This window comes from Scatophagus argus, chromosome 2, assembly GCF_020382885.2.
Source record: "Scatophagus argus isolate fScaArg1 chromosome 2, fScaArg1.pri, whole genome shotgun sequence".
Classification (NCBI taxonomy): Eukaryota; Metazoa; Chordata; class Actinopteri; family Scatophagidae; genus Scatophagus; species Scatophagus argus.
The window spans coordinates 22,531,423-22,559,375 of record NC_058494.1 but is presented as its reverse complement, the minus strand read 5'-3'; the positions used below and the strand labels follow the sequence as shown (position 1 = coordinate 22,559,375).

At 43.4% G+C, this 27,953-nt stretch overlaps 1 protein-coding gene and 1 long non-coding RNA gene across 4 annotated transcripts; one reads left to right on the top strand and one right to left on the bottom strand.

The window, feature by feature from the left end:
• The first annotated feature begins 1,568 nt into the window (after window positions 1–1,568).
• LOC124049327 (protein tweety homolog 3-like) lies at window positions 1,569–26,932 on the top strand. 3 transcript variants are annotated; one of them, XM_046370836.1, is made up of 15 exons: window positions 1,569–2,125; window positions 3,343–3,529; window positions 10,652–10,848; window positions 15,168–15,279; window positions 15,391–15,611; window positions 15,899–15,994; window positions 16,151–16,223; window positions 16,354–16,429; window positions 17,502–17,557; window positions 17,734–17,826; window positions 17,990–18,082; window positions 18,173–18,309; window positions 20,248–20,421; window positions 22,141–22,216; window positions 23,822–26,932. In XM_046370836.1, exons 2-15 carry the CDS (start codon window positions 3,404–3,406, stop codon window positions 23,954–23,956), a joined length of 1,665 nt encoding a protein of 554 aa, XP_046226792.1. In that variant the 5' UTR covers window positions 1,569–2,125; window positions 3,343–3,403; the 3' UTR covers window positions 23,957–26,932. The 3 variants fall into 3 exon arrangements, with proteins under 3 accessions (XP_046226792.1, XP_046226810.1, XP_046226801.1); XM_046370845.1 differs by lacking the exon at window positions 1,569–2,125 and adding an exon at window positions 2,265–2,395; XM_046370854.1 differs by lacking the exon at window positions 20,248–20,421 and having other exon boundaries at window positions 1,571–2,125.
• Window positions 7,665–9,301, bottom strand: LOC124049343. The gene is made up of 2 exons (XR_006841389.1): window positions 9,052–9,301; window positions 7,665–8,715 (listed from the first exon to the last, which is right to left on the bottom strand). It is a non-coding gene; the product is annotated as an uncharacterized LOC124049343 (long non-coding RNA).
• Window positions 26,933–27,953: the final 1,021 nt, after the last annotated feature.

Sequence of the window (27,953 nt, the reverse complement as noted above, 5' to 3'; positions counted from 1 at the left end):
AGTAGTGACTTTCCACCACTGTGCATACAGGCTGCTTGCTACAAACTGCAACATCAGAACGCCTCTTGCATGTCATAATTTAGCACCCTGAAAAGAGAGTCTGATATTCTTACTTTATCTCTTGACAAAGCTTAGTTGTTAGAATAAATGCATGAGATATAAAAACAACAATTTGTGACCCACACTCCTTCAGGCACTCATCGCGGTGTGCACTACCAGCACTTGGACTGTTAGTGTTTGGAGGAGTTAATATAATCCTCAGCCACAGGAGAACCCTGAGAAAGAAACGAAAGGTGGTCACTTTCCTCATAAATAACAACAACAACAATAATAATAATGATGATGCTTATGAAGAATAAGCAAAAGATGTCTCTTCTTTGCTTTGATGTTTTTTGTGGGCTGCAGCTGCCATGGAGTTTTTATTATTATTATTACATCTGTGTGTTTTCTGCCCTGGTGGCCTCTGCTGTATGAGGCGGCAGGCTCACAGCTTAGCATTGCTGTGTCCATGAGATTCTCAGTTTATTGTTGGCCATTATTTTAACTGCCTCAGTTCTGTATTTTTTTTCTTCTTTTTTTCTCTTCACACCGAGGAGGCGGTTGTATTTTTATAGTTGATAATCAGGTATATGCAGAATGCAAAGTGTCCTCGCTAGGAAAATAACAGTGATTGTTATTGTATGGCACTGTGATGTCCCACTAGTGTGTACATTTACTGTCATTTAGCCTGTTTTCATCATCAAGAAGGCCAGTCATGTTGTGGAAGAGGAACTGGACTCTCTGACAGTGGTGTCTGAGAGGAGGATGTTGTCCAAAATAAGAACTATACTGGACTTTCCCTCTCACCCTCTCCACAATGTGCTGATCAGCTACAGGAGCTCGTTCAGCAACAGACTCATACTGCCACGATGCACCACAGAGCGACACAGGAAATCATTCCTGCCTGTTGCCATCAAACTGTTAAACTCAGCACTGTGACGGACACACTCACTTGTATATACAATGTACATATTGGCTACTTCTACTTTTACACATTGTACATACCTGTATTTTTAAATTTTCTTAAAAAATTTTGAACACAGTTTTTGTAAATACCTGTACTTGAGATTTTAGTTTTTGTTTTATCCTATTTTTATACTATGCACTTTTCTCCTTTCTTGGTTTGGAATACTGCATGTGCAATTGTCTGTAGAAACAAGAATTTCCCTCCAGGGATTAATAAAGGAATTCTGATTCTGATTCTGATTCTGATTTTATGGTGTAAATTGAGGGTGGTGCCTCCAGTGTGTGTGTGTGTGTGTGTGTGTGTGTGTGTGTGTGTGTGGGCAGGGGAGGGTGAGGAGATGGGAGGGTCCACATGGTTGCATGGAACCCAAGGTTTCCCCGCAGAACATTGCGTTGTTAAAAGGCGATTCGTGTTATTCACTTCACCTGTCAGTGGAGTTCATGTTACGGCTGAGAGGTGCAAACCTGCGAACTGCAACACGTAGTAACATCAGTTCAACGTTAGGGGGAAGCCTCTGCGCAGTTGCTCTCTCTCTCTCTCACTCTCTCTCTCTCTCTCACACACACACACACACACACACACACTTGCAGAGCCGGAGCTGCCGCAAAGCCCCGTCCTCCAGGGCTTTTTCAACACCGTGTTTGCTTCACGCTCCAACAATATCATCCAATTGAGGAGCCGCAGCCGCTAAACGCACCGAAGCGACGGTCATCGTGGGAACAGCGCAGACAAACACAAACCATTATGGTTTAGGAGAAGGACAGAAAACGACCGCATCGTCAGTCGGTGAACATAAAAACAGTAGATACTGGGTTGCGGGTCAACGAGTTTAACCCTTAATCTGCCTTAGCGCCGTTGCTCTCGTTGAAGGTAGTCAAAGCAGCAAGGAAGCCTCGATGAAACGTGACCGTTATTCCGTTACTTTCAATGTGGTTGGGACCGCAGCCGACTCGGTCGTCGCAGCTGGCTCGGTACGGCCGCGTTGATGCGGCAGCAGCGCACGGCTGTGGGGTTCAAATCCACCACCGGAGCTGGGAAGACAATAGGTGAAATATACGCCGGCCTGGACTCCCAAGCCTACACTAAAACGAGAGTCTGCACCCGCTTTGGCTTCACCAGGTAGGTGGTAACAAGGTCCCTACCCCCGTTTAAACGCTGGGGCTTTGACGTCCACGGACGTGAAGCCCCACGAGCGGATTCTTGTCTTTTCTCCCCCTCGTTGCCTTGACTACTCTGTGAGTACTGCGGTAGTTTTAACGGACGAAGCGCGTTAACGTTAGCTAATCCGGGTTTTGCTAACAATTTATGCGCTCAACGTGTAAGAACAAATAAGGGCTTGCGGCTTGAATATACGAGGACACCCTCGACCGGGCTGCCCTGCATGTGTTGGTACAGTAATGGCAGTGTAACAGAAAGAGTCGTGATTGTGTGGGGTTTTCACACAACGGCCATTTCACCCTTCACAACACGTTTTATCTTAGGGATGCTGTGTTTTTGCCGTATGGGCGTAAATTGAGTGATGCCAGGCAGCTGTCAGCCACGCTATTGTCGTGCTATGAAGCTAATTTATGTACAGTATGTTCACATACAGCATGGGTTTAATGTTTGTTTAAAACTGGTTAATATTAATTCTAATATTACCCCTCCTCGAGCTGCATTTAATGTTTGTTATGAGGGTGTGGATGACAGGTGCCCGCGGTTATTATGATTCAGGCTCGTTATTTTGCTTATTACAAGGCAGTAGCCCACAATACAACAGAAATGAAACAAACAAACCAAAACAAAACAACCCCGCCTTGAAATGCGGAAATGATCATATTTATTCACTTGAAGTGAAATAGTGTGTCATATTGCAGTGTTGTACACATTCAGTGTGTACAGGTGTGTCAAAGGCTGAACTGCCAGTCCATTGTGCTCCTGTGTTTCACCACTGAAATCTTTTCAGTCAGTGCAGATGGGGGGAAAAAAGCAAATTACTGTGTGAAAATTATATGATGTCATGTTAATAAAGTGGTGAAGGAGTGCGTGTGAGATGTTGGCATGTTGGTGTTTACTGACATGTTTTGGTGGTGACTAACCACTGATAACTCATCAAGTTTGCCTCTTATTGATGTCACCCATCAGTAGATACTCCAGCTGGTGCGAGCAGATTTTGAAATTTTGGTGGTAAACAGTATTAGCAGCAAGGACTGTGGATGCTGAACCTTCATTTTGCTTCATATGTTTGGTGATATGACATTTCTAGCTCTGCCCGTCGTGACAGGTGGTGTGAATTGTCATTTCTGGAGTCATTTCTGCACCCTGTTAACCCACAGTGGTCCTAAATTTCTCTCCAGTGTCCCAGTGAGGAATCGGGTTAAGTGAGTGAAGCGACAGCCGGCAGGTAGCTGGATCAGGATGGCGTCTGTAGTGAACTACTCCCCGCCTTGGTGGGTGAATCTACTTCACCGGTTGCCCCATTTCAACATGGAATTCCAGGTTTTGAGCAGTGACTTCAGACCGGAGGACTCCGAGTACCAGAAGGTAAGACCAAGTACGGGGGAATAATTACCTCCCACTCAGAATTCATCATTCTCTACATCATGCAGCATCACCTTATCGTCCTACCTCCTGCCACCTTCCCACACTGTAATTTCACACCAGAGTGGCCAAGTGGTGACTGAGGCTGTTCTGAAACCACAGAATTGTGGATTCCCTTCCTGCATCGATCAGTTCTGTGTGTGTGTGCATGTGTGTGTGTGTGAGAGAGAGAGAGAGAGAGCGAAATGTCCTTGAATCCAGACACCAAGCTTCTCCATCATTGTTATGGGTGAATGTGGTGCAGAAATAGTATTTGATTAGTTAGGTAGTACCCAACATGGGGACCCATAATGGCTATAAAGATTATTGAAGTCTTGCCTTTTAGAACTCAAAAAAATTAGTTAAATAAGGGAATCTTAGAAGGAAACATTTATGAAATCAGTGCTGAGGATGTTGCTTGTCTGGCTCTCCAAAGATCACAAGACAAAATGTATGGGAATCAGCGATTTAGTCAGCGGACAGAAAACGATTGCCAACTATTCTGATAACAAATTAAGAGTGTAAGTATTTTATAAAGTTGGGCTTTGGGAAGTTATGATAGACATGTTTCACTGTTTTCTGGTATTTTATTGGAGTGATGATTAATTAAAAAAGAACTTAGTAGGAAAAACAAGCAGAATTAGTTAAAAGCATGAAACTAATCACAGTTGTTCTGTGAGTTGGCAGCGCTTGCCTTAGAGAGCAGCTCGATCTCAAAGAGGGGGCTTTGGCCCAGTTTTTCTGCATTTCATTTGAATCCTAAAACAAGGTGACTTTCAGGTCTCTGCACCAGAAAACACATCCTCGCGAGCTCATGCAAAAGCCAAGACGCATTGTTTAGAATCACACATTTCATGCACTGCAGTCACCCTTCAGTGTAGTTTGCTGACATGTTCAAGAGGAGGGAGGCCGTGCAAGTTCAAGAGCTGAGCGTGGGAAGGCACCCACGGCCACGAACAAGGGAGGGAGATGGGAACTGGAGGGGAAAGCGGGGAGGGAGGGAGGGAGGAGGAGGAGGAGTGAGAAAGATAAAAAGAGACTGATTGGAGGCGAGAGGAGAGAGAGAAGGCTCCATGAGCCATGGGAGGTGCTTCTAAATTGCCAAATAGCCACTTCCTGCAAGCTATTCAGCGTTTCACTAAGAGCCTTTGTGTGTGTGTGTGTGTCAATGTGTGTGACCACTGGAATTTTAAGGGACCCCCCCCCCCTTTTTTTTTAGACTAATTACATCCTGACATATTTTAGCAGACGGGGCAGTTTCTATGTCACTGAGCATTCAGCACTATGATCATATGTCTGTTTGTACATCATTTATATGTACAGTAGTTATACATATTACGCTGTATTTATGCTGTATATGTCACATGCAGCACATTCACTTTCTGTGTCAGTGCGTATTTAGCACTTAGTTTTGTTTGTCGAGGTGAGGTCACAGATCTCCCTCAGGGGTCGTGTGTGTTATAGTGTGTGTGTGTGTGTGTGTGTGAATATAGGGGTTCTATTCAGGGCGAAATCATTAATTCTGGCTAGACGGAGGAGGGAGAGGGAGTCATAGAGGGTGAGAAGAACAAGAAGAAGGAGGCTGAATTGGATTCGAGGAGGGAGGGAGTGACGGGGGAGAGAAAGAGAGAGAGAGGGTGGGAAGGAAGGGGGGGCTGTAGTCTGTTGTGAAAGAATGCTCTCTTTCTTTCTTTCTTTCACTCTTTCGCTGAAGCCCGTCTTTAGATTGGCTCAGTATATCTGTCTCAAAGGCTTTCATGCATCCACTCATCCAGCTGAGAAACACACACACACAAACAAGGTCCTACACAGTGTCCTTTGGTGCGCAGAGTCCGTCACCACAGCACAACACACACTCACACACTCCCACACAATAGAGACAGATTCTTCTGTGTGGTGTTTTTCTTTCTGATGTGATTTGGCTCAGGTTCATTTGTATTCAGCTCTTGAGCGCTGAGGCCCCTCAAAACTTTCTTCACTCACTCACTCAGGTTCTTCTTCACTCTTATGCAAATGATTTTCCTCTTAAGCAAATAAAAAGTCTGTTTAGCATTCATTCACAAGAGCAGTTGGTCTCTGATGACTTTGACTTTGTGGGGGATGCTGACTCTGTGACTTTCTGCAAGAAAACTGTTTTATTTTTTTCCAGAGGAGCTGAAATAGGAGCTCTTATCCTGAGGTTCTGCAAGGCATTGGAATAGCTTGCTTGTCTATCTGTGGTGTGTGCGTGTGTGTGTGTGTGTTTTCGCCTGTTTGTATGATGGCAGAATCGCAGAGTCAGCTACCAGCCACAGTTTAACAGCTGCAGAACATTACAGAGGAATCATGTGACCTGTAATGACACATGCATATATTCCCAGCTGTGGAAAATAAGACTGTAATTGGTATTTTGACTAGTGTGCTGCAGTTTGCACAGTGGAAGACATTATCTCATAGCCTTTTGAGAAGGATCACAGTGGCTCAAAGATGACAAAAGGTGCCACTCTTGCATCTTTTTTGTGTGTCTACAGATTAAAACACAAAGTACAGATTTTGCCGTTAGTGTTTTGGTCGCTCTTTGACCCTGTAGCGCAGGTGAATATCAGGAGAGTGAACTCGAGGTCAGTCAGCGCCTCAGGAAAGTAGTTGAGAGGATAGCAGGCAAGGCCAAACTACACAGTAGCACACAGGCAGGGAGAGTGCAAGGACAGCTCATTGGGGTGGAAGTGATTGATCCTGTCAGCTCAAACACACACACACACACATTCGTAGGCGTGCACGTATACACACTTACATGGACAGATTGAAAGTAGATCACTGTGCCTGGACGTTTAACATTTAGCCCCTCCTCCAGCCTGCAAGCTGATCTCCACTAGCATGGATGCACACACACACTTACATCTAAGTAGACACACACACACACACACATGCACAGCCCAGCTCACCATGCTTATTAGTAGCTAATTGATCCATGCTTAATCTGCTCTGATGGTTTGTCAGCCAAACTGTTAATCTAGCGGCCATCATACACAGTGGGAGGAGAGCAAAGAGGCTGCAGAGACCTGGTCTTCAGTCAGATTAGAAGTTTAACATTAAGCCCACATACCAGACATTAACAGTCCTGGATCAATTGTTTTCTCATTACTGTCTATGAACTGCTTTGATGTAGTTTCAGTGTTAGTTAATGAATTAGGTAAATGTTAAAATTATTTATCAAGCAAAAATTTCTCTCATAGTTATTTGAAGAAATTACCTTGAGTTTTGTGAAGTTGTGATGGGAATTTACTTCTTGCACAGCGGACGAAGTGGAGGCGCGTTGTCCATCTCGAAGAAGTGGCTCCGTGTGCGTTTTTCTTGATTATGAAGAACCATGAATATAGAGCCAGAGTGTGTCACACTTATACTCTGTTTCCTAGTCTACTTCCAGTGATTACACTGCAGCCCCTGTTGTTCTTACCTTTCTGTTATATTTATGATGGGCTGATGTCATGAAAACATCCATGGTTGTTTAGCGTGAGGTTTCATTCTCATTCTGCAACGCTTAATCTGTCGTATATGGTTTAAGCCCTGACGTTAATTGTAAAGGCATGAGAGATCAAACAATGCATTAGTGGAACGCGGTGCGCCTTTACCGCAGCGCACTCTGGAACTAAGCCTGCAGATAATAACACAGGATAATACCAGGGACCAGGAATCTACAGAGCTCATCTCCCCCTCCTCCCATCCCCATCTTCTATCTTCTGTATAGAAGTGTCCCATATAATATTGCTCATAATAATACCATTGAATTTTTAGTGTAAAAAGATACAAAAAATTTTGATTTGTTGACCTAACGGCGTTACGCACGACAGCAACAAACATGGCCGAAAGTGGAAGCAAAATTACCTCTGGCTCTGTGGTGTAGGCGCTCCAAAGACGGCAACAACTTCAAGCGGTTTGATTAGAAATGATCGGGTGTACAACAAACCATGGTGACATGTGCAAGAGGACTGCAACAACAGAAGGAGCCAATACATTGACCTTATTTTACCACCGGAAGCAGTTGGTTGAATGTGAGGTCTTGACCAAAAATATTCTTAAGAATTTTGCCATAATGACAAGAACATCTCCATCGCAGAAATACAATGAAATGTGGTTTTTATTATTTTAGGACCACATTTCTCACTCTGTTAGAGAAAAGAAGTCCAGTCAGTATGAGCTGATTTTTTTCTCTCACTCATCCCTGCTTTACCGACTGCTTCCCATGAGAAAGTAGTAACATATTATTCCTTTGCGATTATCGTACAAGTTGTAATTCCAGTTGTAATGGGATAGAGCCACGGTCACTTCAGTGGGAATATTTTAAGGTTATTGTAATGCTTGTAATTTGTATCTGCCAGGTGCAGGCTGAGAGACCTCATGCAGTAGAAGTGCATCGATGCCTCAGCAGGGATTCAGAGTTGTGGTTTGAACTGCTGTTCAAAAATTAGCCCTCCTCTCTTCCTGCAGATGTCACATTATCCCACTGCAGGTCACATCCTATTGAATCATATACTGTAGTGTTCTAGTGACCCACTAGCCTGGACAGATTGGATGCAATACTTTTTGCAGGCCTGATTATACATCTGCCACCGTTCACACTTCACTTGGAAATGCTGACCTTATTAAGCTGCATTGTTTTTCAATGTGGGAAGAGATTTGTGCCTTTGAAGACAAGCTGGCGACAACATATCAGCTGGCCGTCATGTGGCTGGTTAGTCTGAACAGTCATTTCTTTGACATTTCCGTTTTTCCCAGAATTTCGTAGGAAAAACATCGTCACAGGGGTAAGAAGACATCCCACAGATAAGCACAGCAGCGGTTCACATTTTGGGATAACAGTGTTTACGTATCAGCCGTGGCCAGCAAACCTCTCGGGATGGCAGTCAGTCAGTTCGTCCACCGTTTCACTGTAAGATGGATTACCAGGAAATTTTGTACAGACGTGCGTGGTCTCTGGAGAGTGGACTGTAATGACTTGTACAACTGATCACAGTCCCATCAGCTTGATGATTAGCAAATGTTAGCACGTTGACTTGTTTAAGTGCAGTTTCGTTTGGGAAAGCTGAGGCCGACTTCACGGTGGAGGGCAGCAGGCAGAGAGAGCTGAGCTGGTGAGGCAGGAAGCCAGAGACCATGGGAGGATTATGAACCTGAGGCAAACACAGGGTTAGTGAGACTCAAGCAACATTTGGAATCACAAAACCAGAACTTAATTTGGCCTCAGCACTAGCTTGTTGGCAAACTGAACAATCTGGTGAAGAGTGGCTCAAGTGGGTATAGAGCAGAGGGGATGACTGCAGGTGGGTAACCTGAACAGGTTATCAGGATGTCAAAAAGTAAACTTAGATGTGCTTAGGTTTTTTTTTAATGATTCAAGCCAAGCTCTATAAATAAGTACCTCAAACAATGCATTTTCATTAAATTAAAATAGTGAAATTAAAAACAACCTACTAGAAAACAGGGTAATGATTAGCACATCTACCTACACCTTCAGGCTTTTTCTCTGGTTTTGTGTGTGTTCGGTTATTATTAGTTATTTGAATTCTACGTATGTTTCTAGTCGTCAGTGCTGCTCGGTGGCTGTGAACATCACTGTTCTCTCTTTACCGCTGCTGTTTACCACAGTGTATTGATTTGATCTGTGTTCGACCTCCTCTGGCTGCTTTAGAATAGCATGCACACACACGCTTATCTTAACTATTCGAACCTGTGTCAAATTAGTCTGATTACATGAACTTGAAATGACCCTCATGAGGCCGCTGCTTTGGCCCTGACTGATTTGTTAGGATCATTCAGGTCAAGTGTCTGCACTTGGTGAGCTTTATGGAACAGGACCCGGGTTGGAGACCCCAGCACATTATGCTTAGCATTGAGATGGCATCCCTACTATATTTTGAGACAGGAAGCAAAAAAATAAAAGCTCAGAATTAATGGATTTTTGAATATGATGTCAGTTTTGGCACTTGTGTATGTTTACAGTAGAGGTGCACAACTTGCCGCAGGGTGAGGAAATTGCTGGCTGGCAGTAAGGAAGAATTGAGGTCAGCGCCGAAAACAGCTGTTTAGAAGCCTGGGAAGCTAGGAAGTTTGTGAAGATCTGGAGGTGGAGTCAGGTTTATTTATTTTTATCAATCCATGGAGGCGTCGCCAAAATCCCACTATGTATCTGGCCGAAGCAGAATTCTTTGTCTGTTGTAAGTAGTCTAGCAGGTGAAGATTTTGGTTCTCCAGAAATGTGCCTTTGTTTCTCCATGGTCCTGAAGAACAATGAGTTTTCCAGACACCCCCAGAGGGGAAGGAAAAACTAACACTGTAGTGTGTGTGTGTGTGTGTGTGTGAGTGTGTGTGTGTGTGTGTGTGTGTGTGTGTGGTTAAAAAAAAAAAACTTCAGCAGTTCCAGGCATATTGCTGTAACAGCCCTTGTCTCTGTCTTCATCCATTTCTCCCTTTTTAGTTTTCACTTCAGTCGTCTTCTTTCACATCTTCTTCCCTTTCTGTCTCTTCAGCCTGTCTCTCTCTCTCTTTTTTTTATATATATATATTTTTGTTCCAAATTTACTCCCTCCCCACTCCTCCTTCTGTTTGCCCCCCACCACCCCTTCCTTCTTTTACACTTCAAAGCTTTTAGAGGGTGTCTGATCTGTGTGGTGGGTCTCCAGTGCACGCAGCTCCCCAGCAGCATAGCTTCCGCTCAGCCCATGAAGGTGTGCGTGTTTGATGGTGTGCAAATGTGTTTTTAATGGTATCCATCAAACGTCCATTTAACAGCCACTATTTTCTGGTATCAAGTAGCTGCAGTAAGGAAACACGCAGTTGTTCTGTCTGCGTGCGTCTGCCTACACTTGAAACACTACATCATGTGGTGTCTGTCTATCTGCTTTCTGCTCATATCAGCTTGTCTGCTTCCTGTGTATTTAACCCACTTCCTAAATTGTCCCCTTCCATGTGATGAGAACCGCATTCAAACATGATAAATTTGTGTCCTGAAGGAATTGTGTTCATACATTGATGGAAAAAGTGCATGAAGTTTGTTATGAAATCATAAATGTCTTTTCCTCATTTTTTCTCAATCCCTCTTCTTGCCAGTCCATTTTGCTGCTCGGCGCCGTGGCCTTGTTGTGCCTGGGCCTGGACCTCCTCTTCCTCCTCTTCTACTCGTTCTGGCTCTGCTGCCGGAGACGCAAGAGTGACGATTCATCGCACTCCCATTCGCACTCCCAGCAGCCCAGCGCTGACTGCTGCTGCACCGCCTGGTGCGTCATCATCGCCACGCTTGTCTGCAGGTGAGAGGTTACCCACGGAACTGTAACACCTCTGTACGCCGAAAATAAACCCATGTGTATCTGAAGGCGTTTAAAACCCCTTCTCCCCTGTGGTTGTGGAGGAAAAGATTTGTTTTGTTAAGAGTGCTTGAGTTAGTAAGGGTTGATCTTTTAAGTAATTCTAAATCTTCTCAATTAAAGGAAGTGCCCTGTCGTCTGAAGCGAAGACTGTAGCTTTTCTTTGGGGATTGGTGGAGAGGATTGACACTGATTTTCTGGCTCTGTTGTTCACTTATCACGTACAGACCGTATCACTCATGACAACGTAAATGTCCTTTGATTAATGGTTATATTTCTTTTCGCCTGTTATTGTGCACATTTTCAGTTCGAACATTAAAACTAGGGACATTCCAGAAATGCAAAAACAAATGAGTAGTTTTGCATGTTGAAAAAGGAGAAGGTGCAGTGCAGTTTGAAGGAAACAGGTGTTGTGGCACCTGTTTGTGCTTGTTCTGCCTCAGACAAAAGTTTCATTTTCACTGTTAACACGCTGAGCCGTTGCTGCGTGTCGCAGCCGTCTCCATCACGACTGCAGCAGATAAGAAGACTGCATTGTGAAGGTGGATCACAACAAACAAATTCCTTCTGGAAGAGGAAAACAGAAATGCCATCCTTTCTTGAAAGCAACAACAGATTAATTTATTTGGCAATCTTGTATTATCCTCCCAAAATATGAACGCTTTCACATTTTATTTAGCTGAAATTCGTTTAAAACTCGACCAACATGTAATGCGGTACAGTCCGCGTATTGCAAAGTCGTCACTCGACAACAACAACAACAACAACAGTTGTTGTTCTCTCCATTATGAGTGCAAGTCTGCCATCACTGAGTCCACTCGGTCTTGTTTAAGCATGAACTCCCATGTGGTGGAACTGGGCACCAGCCAGGTGGTTACACTCCACTGTTTGTGTTTATCCGACTCTGAAGGTTGTGTGTACACTCTGAGATCGTTCACCCGACCGACCCGGCAGCAGGGCGGTCCGCAGATACTGAGGCTGTGTGGACTCTGCTCTTTGTTGCCACACAAATGACACACACAAACATGTAACCTAGTCCTCCTCATTCGCCCTCTCAATGCTTTCCCCTTCTCTTCTCCTGATATTTTCTACATTTTTTTTGTCCTTTTCTTCGTCTCTGCCAGCCCCCCCTCCGTTATTTCTCTGCTCAGCCTTCTCCCTGGCCTAGAAAGGTTGCCATGGAGACAGAAGCAGATTTGAAGCAGAGACTAGAAATGAATTATACAGTCAGAGCGAGCTATGTCTGTGTGTGTCTGTGTGTGTGTGTGTGTGTTTGCGTGACTCAGTGCTGAAGAGTGTTTTTTGCAGGTTTTAATATTTTATGATTAGCTATAATATTTCTTATTGAATATTTGATGTGGCTGTAAGTGTGTATATGTGTGTGTGTGTGTGTGTGTGTGTGTGTGTGTGTGTGTGTGTGTGCTCATGTGATTCTTTGTCCACAATGTAATATGACATCATATTTTATTTTTGGCACGACACCAGCCACACATGGCCTTCCTCCATGTGTGTGCAGGTGCAGTGTGTTTAGATCGAGGCTGCCGTGTCTTGTGTTAGGATTACGATTCTGCTGTAAGGGGGAGTCAGTTCATGGTTTATTCATTTTCTGATTAAGTGAAGACAATAAGAAAACAATCTCAAAACATTTCTGCTTCTCAGGAGTAAATGCAGTATATCTATGGGTTAGTAATTTTAAGATGCAACCTCGGACTGTGGGAATTTTTCTCTACTTTTCTCTTAATTTTATGGGCAAAATGATTCATTTATTGATTTTAACAATACTGATTCCTATTCCTCAATTCAGAGTAAAGTTGTCGCTTTGTAAATTTTAAAACTGGATAAAAGGCTGTGCTTTTTTAAGTAAAATGCTTTTGTTTAAGGAGAATCTTGTACACACTAACACAGTACTGGTACAGAACAAGTCAGTGAACACATACCAGCACATGCGGTACTTGGTTATTTGTAATAATGTTAATATGTGTGCAGCCTCGGGGATCTTTTTTTTTCTAACTATTATTTTAATTATAACTTTGGTACTTTCGATACTGTGCAGTGCAGATATCATATTGTTCAAACATGTGATATCAAAAAAGTATCGACACTTTTGACAAGTACTGCATCTGCTCAACTGATGCTGGTGTTCGCGTTTCCTCTAATTTAAAATATGTGTATCAAACTGCTTAAAATTGATTGTGTGTATCTTTATATAAAGTGACCCAGGAATGAGACCCGACTCTGTAGCTGCTCTTCTAGTGTGTTCTTACAATCATAAGGAAATTAGTTAAAGTTGTAATTCTTAAGATTTCAGTCCTGGTTGATTTGGTGACTGGTTACTGGTGGTGCTAGTAGGGAATTTGAATCCAGCATTGAAATGACATTAATGACCAAAGTGCCTGCATGCTAATTAAAATCAGTATGAAATCCTGTACAGATTTCGTGCATCCATAAAAATCATCATTACTATGTGCCCAGTTTTATATTGCTCGTAATATCTTCTCACTGCAGTGGAGTTAGGCCACCTGTTTACATGGCAACAGCTTTTTATGTGTTTAGGATCCACTGTTCCTGAGTGTAGAGTAAGACATGTTGTTGGGTTGTGCCGACGCATTTGTTTTGCATTCAGGTAAATTATTCTGGTTTGGACTTGGGCTCGTCGTGGACCCCATTTTGACCGAGTGCAACCTACACTATCTAATCCACTCTCTCCAGTTCAGTGCGTTTTAGAGTGCCTGTTTAAGTACTGCAAAGCATTTTTAGCGTTACGATGTCAGTCCATTTCAGCTGAAAATGGACTGAAGCAGAGACTAAAGCAGCACTCTCATCTCTCCGAGTTAGCATCATGCAGAGTAGGTTGCTGTCTCTCAAAGGAAAAACGATTTCTTAGCGGTGTACACGTGTTTTTCTGTGTGGGTGTGGGAGGGTTTTTTTTTTCTCAATAAGAGCTAAGATGTCGAATGCGTCCCTGTCAATTACCTAATTACCGGACTTCTGAACTTACTGTCTTTTTTTGCCTTACTGTCTTTTATGTCTCGTATCCTAAGCTGTCGGTTAATGAAGTCATGAAATCCCCTGATAGGAGCAGCAGGTATTAAACCAGCGAGAAGGAGAGCAGGACGGATGAAGGGAACTGGAGAGAGGAAGGAGAGGGAGAGGGAGAATGGGTGGCAGAAGAAAAGAAGAGGAAGAGGAGGATGAGGCAGTGGAGATGTTAAACTGTTATCAAGATGACATGGAGGATGGAGTAAGATGGTGGCAGACAGAGATGGGTGGGAAAATGGACAGTTGAAAGAGAAGATATTTACATCAACATGAAAAGCACATTAATGTGTCACCTGTATTAATCTCTCTGTCCTGTTCCTGTCGTAAAGCCTGCCTCTGTCTGTACTGCTTGTTTTATGTCGCATGTATACATAAAGTCCACTGTAAAGCTCTGAAACACACACACTTACACAATGGTGTGTGTGTGTGTTTAAAGCCGCTGTAACACGGGGCTACTCAAGATCTAATGGGCTTGAATGAATTGCCTTAACAATGGCCATAAATTTCCATCTATAACCTGCCTGATGTTAGTGTGCAGGCAGAGGCGTAAGCAGTACAAAGAGTGCAGTCGTACACACACATGCGCACATGTACACACACAGTGCACAAAGAGAAAGGAGGGGTTAACGAGAGCTTCACAGAGTGAGGTGGTGAGCGGGGGCTATGTGGGGAAAGAGGGTTGAATTTGATGAAGTGGAAAGTGGAAAGGTGCAAGTGGTGGTTTTGGCCAGGCGGGGGGGTTAGTTGTGGTGTGAGTGTTGTCAGGAAGTACTGGGGTTTGTGAGAAAGGGTGCTGGGGCAAAGAACCTCATATATTGTAGCATGTGTCATGTGTGAATGTGGACGCAGAGCTGCAGAAGGATGATATTATGTGCGGTCTGGTGACCCAATTATTGTGTACACACTGTGTTTGTGTGTGTGTGTGTGTGTGTGAATCATCCCTGGTAGTCCTGTGCTCGCCTGAGGCCCAAGGGTGACACCACAGAAAAGAGCTCAGCGCCGCCTGTTGCTGGTTACCAGAGGAACTGCATGTTATAACTGTTTTTGCTGCAGTTTTGTTGTGCATGTGTGTGCTTGGGCGTGTATGTGTCTGTGCGTGTGAAAAAGAGGGGGAAAATAGCTATTTTTGAGCTCATTCATCCATATTGATTAATTTGACACCATCTGATGGTTGAATTAATCATTGTGTTAACACTTGGCACGTCCTGTTTTCTGCCTCACAGCGCTGGCATTGCTGTAGGATTCTACGGAAATGGGGAGTCTAGCGATGGAGCCAATCGTTTGGCGTACTCCCTCCGTCATGCCAACCGCACTGTATCCGGGGTGGAGAAACTGGTGAGTTAACCTGCTGTGTCGTCACAGTTTTTTCCTCACAGTCCAATAAAACAAATGAGAAACGTGTCTGATGGCAGCATCTCAATGAATTTCATTTTCATCAATGTCCAGGTGTCAGACAGCGCCATCGCCTTAAACCAGACAGTGGAGGAGAGCTTGGTCCAGTTGGAGACAGCCTTCCAGGACCAGACAGACTATGTGTCCATCGTCCAAAAGCTGCAGGGACAGCTGGATGAGCTGGTGAGGCTGATGGTCGATGTTCCCTTCTGGTCCAATACTGACGTTTCCCTGGAGGACTTGGCGAGCAAGACGGAGACTTTTGATTTTTACAGGTCAGTGCTAACAAGTATGAGTTTTTGTGCTGGATCGAACTGAAAGATGACCTGTTCAGAAGGAATCAGCAAAAGTTATGGTGTGACGTTCTTACATTACAGTACAGAGTGTATTCTACCACTTCTTCTAAGTAAATATTTACCAATAATTAGCGAGTGATGACCCGCATGTTGCACGTTAAAGGGTTGATTAGCTCAGTCCCAGACGTTGACCACCCTGTGCTTTGTGGCTGTTTCTGTGTATCTGTATGTGTATGAAACACTGAGGTAAATTTGTATTTCCACAGGTGGTTGGGGTACCTTGGCCTGCTGCTGTTTGATGTGCTCATTTGTCTTCTTGTGCTCTTCGGCCTGATACGCAACTCTAGAGGCACTCTGATTGGGTACGCCACGTCGCATCGTGACTCGAAAGTTGCTCCTATTGGTCGATTAAAATCCTTTCTAGACTCCGAGCTCGTGTCTGTCGAAGCTGCGTGATGCCTGCCACGTCAGTAAAGCTGAATCTTGACTTTAAAAATATGTTTTTGTTTGTCCTTCAGAGTGTGTCTGCTGGGCGTTCTGACTCTCATCATCAGCTGGGGGTCTCTCGGCCTGGAACTGGCTGTCGCTGTTGTAAGTGTAACCATGGCAACACCGCCGAGGTCTCTGGCTCTGCAGTGATGTAATCTCTTTTCCCACTGCTCGAGCCAGTTTGTGCAGCGTGGATGTTACTGTAGCCTGATGTGTGCTCTCCCTCTCGCAGTCCGCCAGCGACTTCTGCGTTTCCCCGGATACTTACATCACCAGGGTAACCAAGGAAAACGCTGTCATCAACCAAGGTATGCAGACAAGAACACACAGAATCAGCGATCTGTGGAAGCCTTTTTTTAATGTTTTAGAGGGGTTTCGCAAACCTTCAGGCTTGTGAATGTGAAAGCAAAACAGCGCCTACATGTAATCACTTGCCACAGGATAAGTCAATTTTTTTTGTGAGCAGTTCGACCAAAGGCAAATTTTTTTCTCACACACTGCTTTATTTTAAGACTTTTAGAGGCCTATAGAAGGGCAACAATCCAGTATCTCCTTGGAAAAAAGCAAAGATTATGTTCCCTTTTCCCAACTGCGCAGATTTATTATAACTGGACCCTCCTCTAGACCCTCCCCTTCTGTAGAAAAAAATTTTATAATGTATGATTAACATTATTATTAAAATTCTGAAAAATGGAGAAGGAAGGAATGAGAGGTCTGTGGTCTGCTCCGAGGCGGATTCTGCAGGTTCACAGATAAGCAGAAGCATCTTGAATCGACTCAAGTTTCAGCACTGACAGTTGAATCTCGCCCTGACATGTTGGCTTCTATTTTAAGAAACAAGTGTGTGAGTTTGTGTGTGTGTGAGTGTGTATCCGAGGGGATTGCGTTTGACTGACACTCTGGGATCTAAAAGCTCTTACTCTGATGACTGCAATGCATCAGCAGTCCTGCACACACACACACACACACACACACACACACTGTTCGCTCTTCCCCCTGGTCGCCCCAGATGTTTAAAATAAAAAAAAAAACAAAAGTATTCAAAGCGCACTTTTGCTTTTTCACTGAGGACCATTATCTGATTTGTTCTCTCTCTTCATCTTTTTATATCCCTCTTTACCTCTCAATTGCTCCCTTTCTTCCTTTCTCCCTCCCTCAATTCCCTCCTTTCACTCATCTAATGAGTTCTGTTGTCTGTCAGTTCTTTCCGCTCTGTAGAGCACAGATGTTGCCTCTGTAAAACACACACACACACACACACACACACAGAGTTATGCCTCCATGTAGAGATACTGCACTCATAAAGTCTTACATACAGTTGTCTTTTCCTTTCCTTAAGTTTAAATGTATGTTGATAAGTATTTATTGGTACATTTCCAGACATACTGCAGTATTACCTGAGGTGCAGCTCTGGCCAGGTGAACCCTTTCCAGCAGGTAACTTCAACCTCTTGTTGGAGTCATTCTTTTGATTTTTGGCTTTTTTACAGAGTACATTTCTCTTTGGTTCCTTCATTAACCTGCCCAAACCTGTAAAGCCGCTAAATCACCAAAAGACACATTTGTGTGTGTGTGTGCGTGTTTTATTTGTGTCACCTGTGTGTGTTTTATAGAGGCTGTCAGGGAGTCACAAAGCATTGGTGGAGATGCAGGACGACGTGGCAGAGCTACTGAGATCAGCAACACGCGATTATGCCAACACCAAGGTTTGTGCGCTTGTGTCTGCAATGATCTGTAGGTCTTTATTTTCACGGACCAATGGATTTGCATTAGTGGGAGTGTGGTGAAAGTGGCGGTTGCGAAGCACACGTGTTCATCTGGTGTGTGTGCATGTGAAATGCGTGTGTGATCTTTGCTCCGTGTGTGCAGGGGAGTCTGGAGCAAATCCAGTCCGTGCTGAATTCCACTGAGGTTGGTCTTCACCAGCTGACGGCTCTGGTCGATTGCCGCAGCCTACACATGGTGAGTCACTTTGCGTGTTGCGTTAGAGGAGAAAACTCCTCAAATCCGTCACGCCCCCAGCTGACTACTCTCCTCGACCTCTTCATGCAGGACTACGTTCAGGCATTGACTGGGCTGTGCTATGACGGCGTGGAGGGTCTCATCTACCTGGTTCTCTTCTCCTTCGTCACTGCCCTGATGTTCTCCTCCATCGTGTGCAGTGTGCCACATACCTGGCCTGGCAAGAGGTAGCACACACACACACACACACAGATACACACACAGTCTCTCAAACACACACGACTCGTACAAACCTTAACATTCCTACAACTGTCTCTTCAGTTAATCTACACGCTAACAGCTAACATATTACTAGTTCTAACTTATTAATTGTCTAATTTAATTCATCTTATGGTCTGAAAACAGTGGAAAGACAAATAAAGAATCTTCTCGGTCCCCATGCATGTCATTCTTTAAGTGTAACTGCCTCCTGAGCTGTCGTATCCTACTTCTCCCTGCTTGTCTTTTGCATCTCTCCAGTTTTTTTTTCTCTGCAACTTCTGTTTATTTTATTGTCTGCTGTTAGCACTGCCAGTCTGGCTGATTGTTTGTTTCTATGTTTGTACATATGTTCATTTTCTTTTCTCCGCTGTGAACTTGGAGCACCATTGTTGTGTGAGATTGTGTTATCATCACTTTTTATTTTTTATTTTTTGGTTTATTTGTTTGTTTGTTTGTGCCACACTTCCTCCTTCTGTTCCGCCCCTTCCTCCTCTCTCCCTGTCCTGATTTGGAAATGCTTTGGGCTTCAGCGAATGATGGTGGATATTGAGGAAATTAAACGACCCTATGGTCCAATGAACTGCCCGTTCAAATAGCCATTCAAACAACGAAATAATTCTTTGGTTAAAAAAAAACATCAGTGCTAAGAGCTCTAAACTATACACGCAGTGACGGGTTTCACGCCAGTGAACGATCTGAATTGTGAAACACAGTCGTGCCATAATAGTGTTGTTTTACGCTTGTTTATTGGGTGCAAATTAACCTCAATGCTAAAGCACGGCCCAGCAGGTATTCAACAATAATCCGCAATGTCCCTGAACTTAGCAAGAATAACTGCTCATGCCGTTGGTTGCTTATTAAGGCTGACTGTGTTGCAACTGCTGAGTCTGTTTGATGTTCTGCACAGTTTAGCTCTCTTTTTGGTTGCCTGAGTGAAACACCTCCACCTGGTGGCCAGTCAGGGCAGTAACTTCTTTTGTGCCTTTTGTCTCTGTTAACATGGGGGCCCTGCAAAATGTTCTTCTCTTCTATGAAACAGTACCAGCTTGATGGGACTGTGTTAGTATGTGGACAGCTGGTATAGACCTCCCAAAAACAACAAAGAAGATAAAAAATAGTCCTAATAATAGGATCTGCATATACAGTTATGCATGTACTTTGTGGTTGACCCATACATGATAGAATCCAGTACATTTCTGTAGCCAGAGATCCAACTTCCAAATCAGCACATATCTTATTTGATGCCTCATTCTGTTATGTTGCCGGCCGTTTTACATTTCTGACCATTTTATGTCTGAAAATGGTTTGCCCAAACCAGCCATATTATCTCCTTTTTTCCTGATGTTTTTGCTTTAAGTTTGATGGAGCACTCAGTGATGCATGAAGTACTTTAAAGAAAATTGATTTTTGACATTTGATTCTGTTTGGACAGTTTGAAATAGACAGTAATTATCAGGAGTGGATTCTCTTTAGAGGATGGCTGCATGACGACAATGACTGCATGCTTCTACATTGAAGAGAACTTTGAGAATATCGCAGAGTGTGCTATCTTCATACATTCTAACATTACGTAACCACAAATAGACAAAAAGAGCTTCATGGGTCCACTCTGGGCTGTGTAGTAATATTAGAGACTTGTACTGTTCTTGTGGTGGACCTGTTTTGTAGATGAATGCTGCCCATGTTCCTTTTCTTCTTGTCCAGCTGCTTTTGGGCTAAAGGCATGGCCTTACTCAGTCTTTTGTATCAGGGGACTCCGCATAGCACACCTTCCCCTCTCCTAACCACCTCTTCAACCACTTGTTTACACTCTGTTGTCTCTCTCGGATCTCCCTCCCCTCTACCTTTTCCCCTCCTGTTCATCATGCCCTCTCGTGCCCTGCCCTTACCCTGACCAATTGAAGGACGGATGAGGAAGATGGAGAGGACGAGTCGGGTGCCTCACGGGGCGGTGTGCACGATAACCTGTACCGCGTTCACATGCCCAGTCTCTACAGCTGTGGCTCCAGCTACGGTAGCGAAGCTAGCCTGCCCGCTACAGCCCACACTGTCAGCAATGCCCCCGTCACTGAATACATGTGAGTTAGCACCCACCGCTAGCTAGAGGCTAGCAGGATAAATACACTGCCTGCCATAGGTAGCTGATGCTTGACGCCCCTCCCACCCCAGTGACCCAGACTAGCAGCATAGCGACGCTCACTGCCTGCGATACTGGAAGCTAGAATAGCTAGTTTTTTGCTATGTGTGGCTCGCATGTCCTTTGTGACACACTGTCAGCAATATTTGTCACTCAGTGAGTTCGTTCCAACTCTAGCCTTTGTTTTGATGCTGATAGAAAAATGGCTGCCTGCTGTATCAGCCAGCCTGTTTATATCACTCCACAAAACCTGAGAATTCTGATTTGCACTTGCCATAGCAGAAGTTAATACTTTCACCCTGCTTGCTACAGTTTGCCACAAGACTGCTTTCTCTGAATACAGCAAAAAAAAAAAAAAAACACAAGAGAAACAAGCATAGTATTGTAGCTGTGAGCTAATCATGTAAAATGGGGTTTTTGCTGCTAAGGAAAGAACTGTAATCCTGCAGCAAGAGATAAGAAAATAGACAGTAACCTTTATTCTGAAAGTCATTTGGCATTTAGACTTTTTTTTTAGACCATTAAAGGACCATGTTTTCCATGTTTTGGGCCATTAACAAATCCTCTGAGTTAACAAGGCTGGTGATTGTATTCCAAAAGCATACAATAGAGCGACAATAGAGAGTGATTTATTCTCTTCCAGTATAGCCAGATAGTCAGTTTTGGTCCATACCATAATAGCCTGAGATAAGTACCCCCTTACAGTGAATGTTTGCTTGTATTTAGTTTTTAGACGACGTTAAGCTATCATTGCATGATTATACAGCTGTGAGCGTATATTTTTCCTTGTTGTGCTTGTGAAATCTGACATTTAAAAAGAAGAGTCAGCCGACAGCAGGAAGACTACCTGCTGCCAAAGGACCAGGTTTACGTCATCCCAGGAAATGAGTTCAGTAATTTACAGTAGACCTATACTTTGGAAAAGGATTTGGCAGGAAAGTAAACTAAACATTTATAGTTAATGGACCAAAACATAGAAAACCAACTTTAGTATAAAGATCTCACTGAAACAGAGCTTTAAATACTGAACAATGAATGCTGTGTGTTGTTTATGTTATGCTACTTGGGTAAAAATACATTTGACATACATTTGAAGTTTAAAAACTGTGGACACTTTCCTTGTGGGCGCTATGCTTTAAGTTGAACCATATTCCTTCAGTTTTTTTCAGGAATTTAGAATCTCTACCTGAGGTTTGTTTGACTGTTAACGTCAGCCATCAGCTGCACTGTTGTAGACAAAACATCAGTCCTTCTATTAAATTGTGTTTACAGCAGATATTTCAAGCTTAATGAATGAACATTTTATGTTTAAAAATCTTCTTTTTTACATCCTTTAATGGTTGAAACAAATTACTTTTTAAAATAATGTGTCTAAGGCACTAAAGTACTATTTTACTGAGCCAGTGCCCTAGTGTGGGACTATATATTTGTCAATTAAGCATTGTTAAGAAAGAATGTCGACTATGCTGGACTGTGGCAGTGGTCTTTAACCCCTGGCCTCATGGTACCACCAAGCTGAAGTCCCTGAGTTTTAGTTATGACTTAATCCATTTGTCAGAGAGTCATGTCGAGCCATGAGCAGACCACAGATCAACAGCTCAACAACTAAGCACCAGTGGCAGGGTGACCACATGCAGTAACCTCTTATTCTATAATGCAGGAGCCAGAACGCAAACTTTCAGAACCCTCGGTGTGAGAACACCCCCCTGATTGGCAGGGAGTCCCCTCCACCCTCTGTAAGTGCACACTTTCTAGAACACACTCTCCCTCCACTATCTTCCAATACCCACAGCGCAGCTGGGAAATACTCCAGTCCGCAGAACCCACTAAGATGGCATTGTATCATTTTAGTATGTAATGAAGGAAGAACGGTGTTGATAAATCGTATCATGTCTGATGCTTTTATAGCATGCTAGTGTGGATATTGGAAGGTAGTCCCCTACCCCTACACCACTGCAAGTGTACTCTGTGCTCAGACTAGAGCGTGATCATGGATCGTCTTTATGAAGGTCATTTTGGCAGCCTGGGATAACCGGACGTTTGAAAAGAAGCCTGTTGTTTGCACTTGCATCAAAAGATTTTCTTGACAAGCCTAAGCGTTGGGTCATGTTAGACACAAAGTCATCCTCTATTTCTGATGTAAAAGGACTGGTGAGGAGAACTCGTAGACCACATTATATAACAGATGACCAGCTAGGAGAGAAGAAGTTTTTTCTTCAATTCCAAAAGACACATTTCTGCCGGTCTTCCAGATGTCTGAATTGCAAATCTTGTTTTAAGCACAAACAGGATGAATATTCTGGCTTTTCTGGCTTTGACAAGATGCCGCTGGGCCTGTAGGTGTGGATGTTGTTCCATGCAGTATCAACTGTATTACTTCCGAACACCTTTTAGGATACACTCCCTGCTCTGTATCCTGCAGTGAAGCTGAAACAAAAAGCCCAAACCTCTAAAGTTCCTCCCTCCTGTTCCCCACAGTGTGTCTATGTGTGCATTTTCTTGTCGAGGTGTATGTGTCCTCTGTTTCTGTGCCCCCTCACCCTTCGCCATTTAACAGTCACAGGAGCACATGTTTCGCACCTCCACTGTCAAACTGTAGCAACCACCAGAATGGCCACGATTCATCATTCTTAGGCATGGCTGTCGACCGGGACGCCGTCCTGTGCCAGAGTGCTCACCTGTCATCAGTCTGCAGTCAGGTGGACCCCAGACAACCTCCGACAGGAACTAGCTAGCTGCTCACAGGAGACCACTAACTCATACCAGGCTAACCTGCCATTCTACATCAGAACTAGAGCACTAACTCCAAACCACTGACAAAATGGACCACATCTGCTAATTTATATTTAATAACAATTTAATAACATCATCCCGACCTAATCAGCCGTTATATAGTGAATGATTGTTATCATCGAACCCCCCGGCTGTCCAAATGACTGGTCAAAGTATTTCTGCTGTATCTGTGTGTGTGTTCATGTGACTCACACATCTATCTATCTATCTATCTATCTATCTATCTATCTATCTATCTATCTATCTATCTATCTATCTATCTATCTATCTATCTATCTATCTATCTATCTATCACATTATTTAACTGTGAGACTGAGAATTTTCGTTCCTCGGTGTATATAAGGCTTATCATAATCTGCACATGTTTTCCTCTTCTTGTCTTGTCTTTCTCCCCTGTTTCTGCCTTCCTTCCTGCTCCTAATTGTTTCCCACTTCAATTTCTCCCTCTGGTTGTCTTCTTTCCCAACATGTTTCCCCCTCTCACCCACCTCTCTTCACTCTCCTCACCCTCTACACCCCCTCCTTCCTGTTTTCCTCCATCTCTTCAGTACACCTCCAGTATGAGAGCCAAGTACTTGGCCACCAACCGACCGGACCAGAACCGACGCTCCGTTCCCAACGACCAACTGGACCCGGCTAGCCGGCCTCACCCCGCTGCCCGCCCACAGTCCTCAGTCCACTAGAGACCAGATCCGCACCAGTGCACCCCCGTACTGCCTGAATCCTCCAGTTCTCACAGCCAGTGACAAGCTCCAACTCAGCGCTCACCAGAGCTCCACCAGAGCTGAGCTTTTATGTTTAAAGCACCAACAGGACCCCAGTTTGTCAAGGTCCACTGAATTTCACCAACACCGACCGGTTCACCAGAAACAGCACAGCAAGCCAGGAAATCCGCAACCAAGCACCTCAGCAAAAGACTGCACTTTGAAGGTCAACCTTCACCTCTCTCCCACAGTTATCAAAAAAATGAAAGCCCATCGCATCAGATCACAATTTCTACTCCTCTGCTCGTTCTGCCTCTGCTGTGATGTAACAGCCCTCATACCCACAATGCACAGCTGTTAAAGCGCCTCGGCGCCAGTCTCCGGTTTCTTCTTCTTTTACTTTTCAATTTTCTCCTCCTTCTCCTCCACCTCCTCCACTGGGATCTGTACACTGCCCCCTAGTGGAGACAACTACGTCACTCTCACCTCTCAACTCTCAACTCCCCAGACACGTACACATACAGACCACACACTCACACGCAGACAAGTAAATACACACACACACACACACACACACACACACACACACACACACACACACACACCACACACACACACACACACACCACACACACACACTGTACAGATCTGTAAATAGTAAACGTGTGCTTTACTCTGATTTCATGAAAAGTAGACTGTTGAATCATTACTGGTAAATGTGGTGTGCTGCGTGTTTATCATGGGAAATTTTTGCTGTATCTCACACACAGACGGTCGGACATGTGTATAAATAATAAGCCAGTGAATCAGAAAGCCATGTTTAGATAGAAACAGTACCAACACATCCACATTCTCTCTATCTTAACATTATCGTCTAACTAAGACTTGAATCATGAGCTTGAAAACTTGTGTCCGTGTCTCTCTCCATATTTTGTTTACGTGCACATACAGTACAAGCACCGATTAATGCATTTCTGAATATGAGCCAGGAATCCTCTTGTGGAAAAACTATTTTGAATTTGAGGATGTGGAGCAAGAGACCAGGGACATAAGAAGGCTCAACCTGTGCCAAAAAACTCTGAATAATGAGGGATGCCTGATTCTGTCCTCCTCTTCTTCTACTGCCTCCAGATGTCTCACAAAAAGTGGGGGGGGGGACAAAAACCCCTCCAAACCCGACTGTAAATAATAAGGGAACGGGAAAGACACTCGAAAAAGGAAAACGATGAATGGAAATGGAATAAGACTCACTGAGAATTGCGACTACATGTTTGCCAGGTGCTAAGTCAAGCTCCCAGAGGACGACCGGAGCTGAGGAAAAGGTTTTATTATTTTAATGTTTTGTTTTCATTCAGGGATGTGAGCAGGAATATGAAAAACAAAAGCATTAAAAATGTAAACAGCTTTCCGTCATCACTGAATGGAAGTTGTGTCCCAAAACTTGGAGGAAAAAAAAAAAAACAACATGTCCCTGATAAATAATGTTATATAGAAGTGTGTAAAATCAAGAAAAGTGGGTGTTTTTTTATGTTTTTATGAAATTTGAGATGTGATACTGTGACCAACTTTAGTATTCTGTTTCTTCTCCTGCAGAGTTTTCTTTCTTCCCGTGCTTTTATTTTGTTAAAGCGGTCTTCAGTTTTCTTTAATTTTTTTTTTCCTTTGCTTTCTTGTCGTACCCACAAGCACAAGTTCTCTTCAAGGTGACTTTGTGAGGAGGATGGAGAAGTAAAACTGCCTGGGACACTGCCAGTGGGTTTTTCCCCTCCTCTCCTGCTCTAATGCTCTCTGTACAGTGTGTAAAAACTGTATTTGTGAACCCGTGTGTGTGACATCTCTGCAGCGTGATTGGCTATTGCTCTATCTCAGTGTTACTGTGTGTAAGTACAGTGATCAGTGTGTCTGACTGGCAGCAAGCAAGGGCCAGCCTACCTAGCCTGAGTCATTTCTATACGGACGCCTCGCATGCCCTCATAGACACACACACATGCTGTACAGGCATCCACACTCAACACACACACCATAGTTTCTTATTAAAAAAAAACCCCATTTCTCCCCAACATTTGTCCCGTTTACATCCACCTCTAGAGCTGTAGTAAGTACACGTCCTCCCACGACTGTGACATCACACTGATAGCCATTTGCATTATGGGTGATGTAGTAGGTAGAGACCTTGGAAGCTAGTATTTAGCCAAGTGAGCAGAGCCCTAACATTCAAACCACCTTCCAACCACCATTCCTGTACAGCATTTTAATATGTTAATATTAATCAATGACCACTTCTCGTATTAGCGAGACAATCTTACATGTGTGAATTTACTAGGAAGAAAAATGTCCATGTTATGGTAACAGTGCTACCTATGGTCTAGTACTTTACAGTGTTCTTTTTGCACCATCGATGCAAGCGATGTTAAGATCTGTGGGACTATAGTCACTGATTAATGGCCTTTCATAATGTTTTTTAACTCTTACAACACTTCATATCACAACATGTTTTTTTTTAATTTTTCTCTGTCTTGTAAAATTCAGACTTTAAAGATAAAATAATAGCTAACTGTTTTGTAGGAGAATAAAGGCAAGAGCAGCGTTTTTCCTCTCTTATTAATGGTGAATGACTCTCTGTCTTGCAATGTTTTAATAAAACTATTCCAGTGTCGTCTGTACACCTGACTTAAAGTTGTATTTGAATTCCTGGGCGACGCTCTCTAGGATCTTTTCAGTCGGATATGCTGATGTTTAAGAGTCAGTAATGCTGATGTGTATGTGTGGCATTAACAGGACTTCAAATGCACCTCTGTCCAGATGTGACGGACCAACAATGTTTTCTATGGCTGTTTTTATTTTCTGATGGTTTAACTAAGATAGTAATGATGTACATGTCAAAAATGTGGTAATGATATCATTCAGCCTGGAATAAATGTTTTAAAAAAAGGAATTAAAGCAACTTTAACGTACTGATCAAGACTGTGGGTTCCTTTCAGTGTGTAGGAGCGAACAGAAAAGCGTCTTTTTCCTTGATGTAACTCAGTGTCTTTCAGTTGATGGATTATAAAGCTATAACTGAGTTCTGCAGGCAAAATCCCACTATTTAAAACAAAAACTGCTTTAAGTACCTACTCTTAATTTAACTACCCGTGTGTGTATTCTATGTGACTAACGTAGAGGTCTACAAACATTCATGTTGCTGTGTAAACCAGTGTTGTACAAGAACAAATCCATGAAAAGTTAAAGTACTCTGCAGTAAAAGGTCCCCTGTGACTAACATATTCACCCACTGCAAAGGCCTCGTGTGAGACTAAAACTTTCAGTGTGTAGGTGGATTTTATAGCCACTGAACACACTTATTGATTCGGGTGCCAGCATCTTTCTGTTGCTGTGATTCATCTCAAACTCATACCTCCAGACATACCTCCATTAATCGTGACTCGACTATGACATTTTCCAAAGTATTTTGTAAAGTGCGATGATAATGCATTTAATGGGATGATTGAACCGTCTTAGGATTCACACTGGGAAATCAGACTGACGTGTTTTATTTATCAAAGATTTGTTTACCTCAAGAAGTTTATGAATATCGCTTTTATCAGATTTCATTTAAAAAGAAGTTGATGTGACCAAATGTAGGATACATTATATTTTGGATTCGGCCTTTGTGCTGTGCTTCACATCAATACCGGATCAAATTTTAAAGTATGAAAGCAAAATCCGAAGGCAGAGCAGGCAAATTAACTCCTCCCTGAAAGAAATATATCAAACACGATCAGAAGACCATCAATCACACCTTAGATACCTTCTCTCTGTATTTGCCACCCTAAGACATAGTTGGAGGTGTGATATCAGGAATTCACATTACATCATCAACCTACATTAGACTTCATGATCTAAGAAATGGTCGCTGCTTCACCTTTGACTCCACCTAGTGGTCGTTTAGCTGTACTGTACACCCAGAATTCTCTCATCTGGAAGGAATATTTCA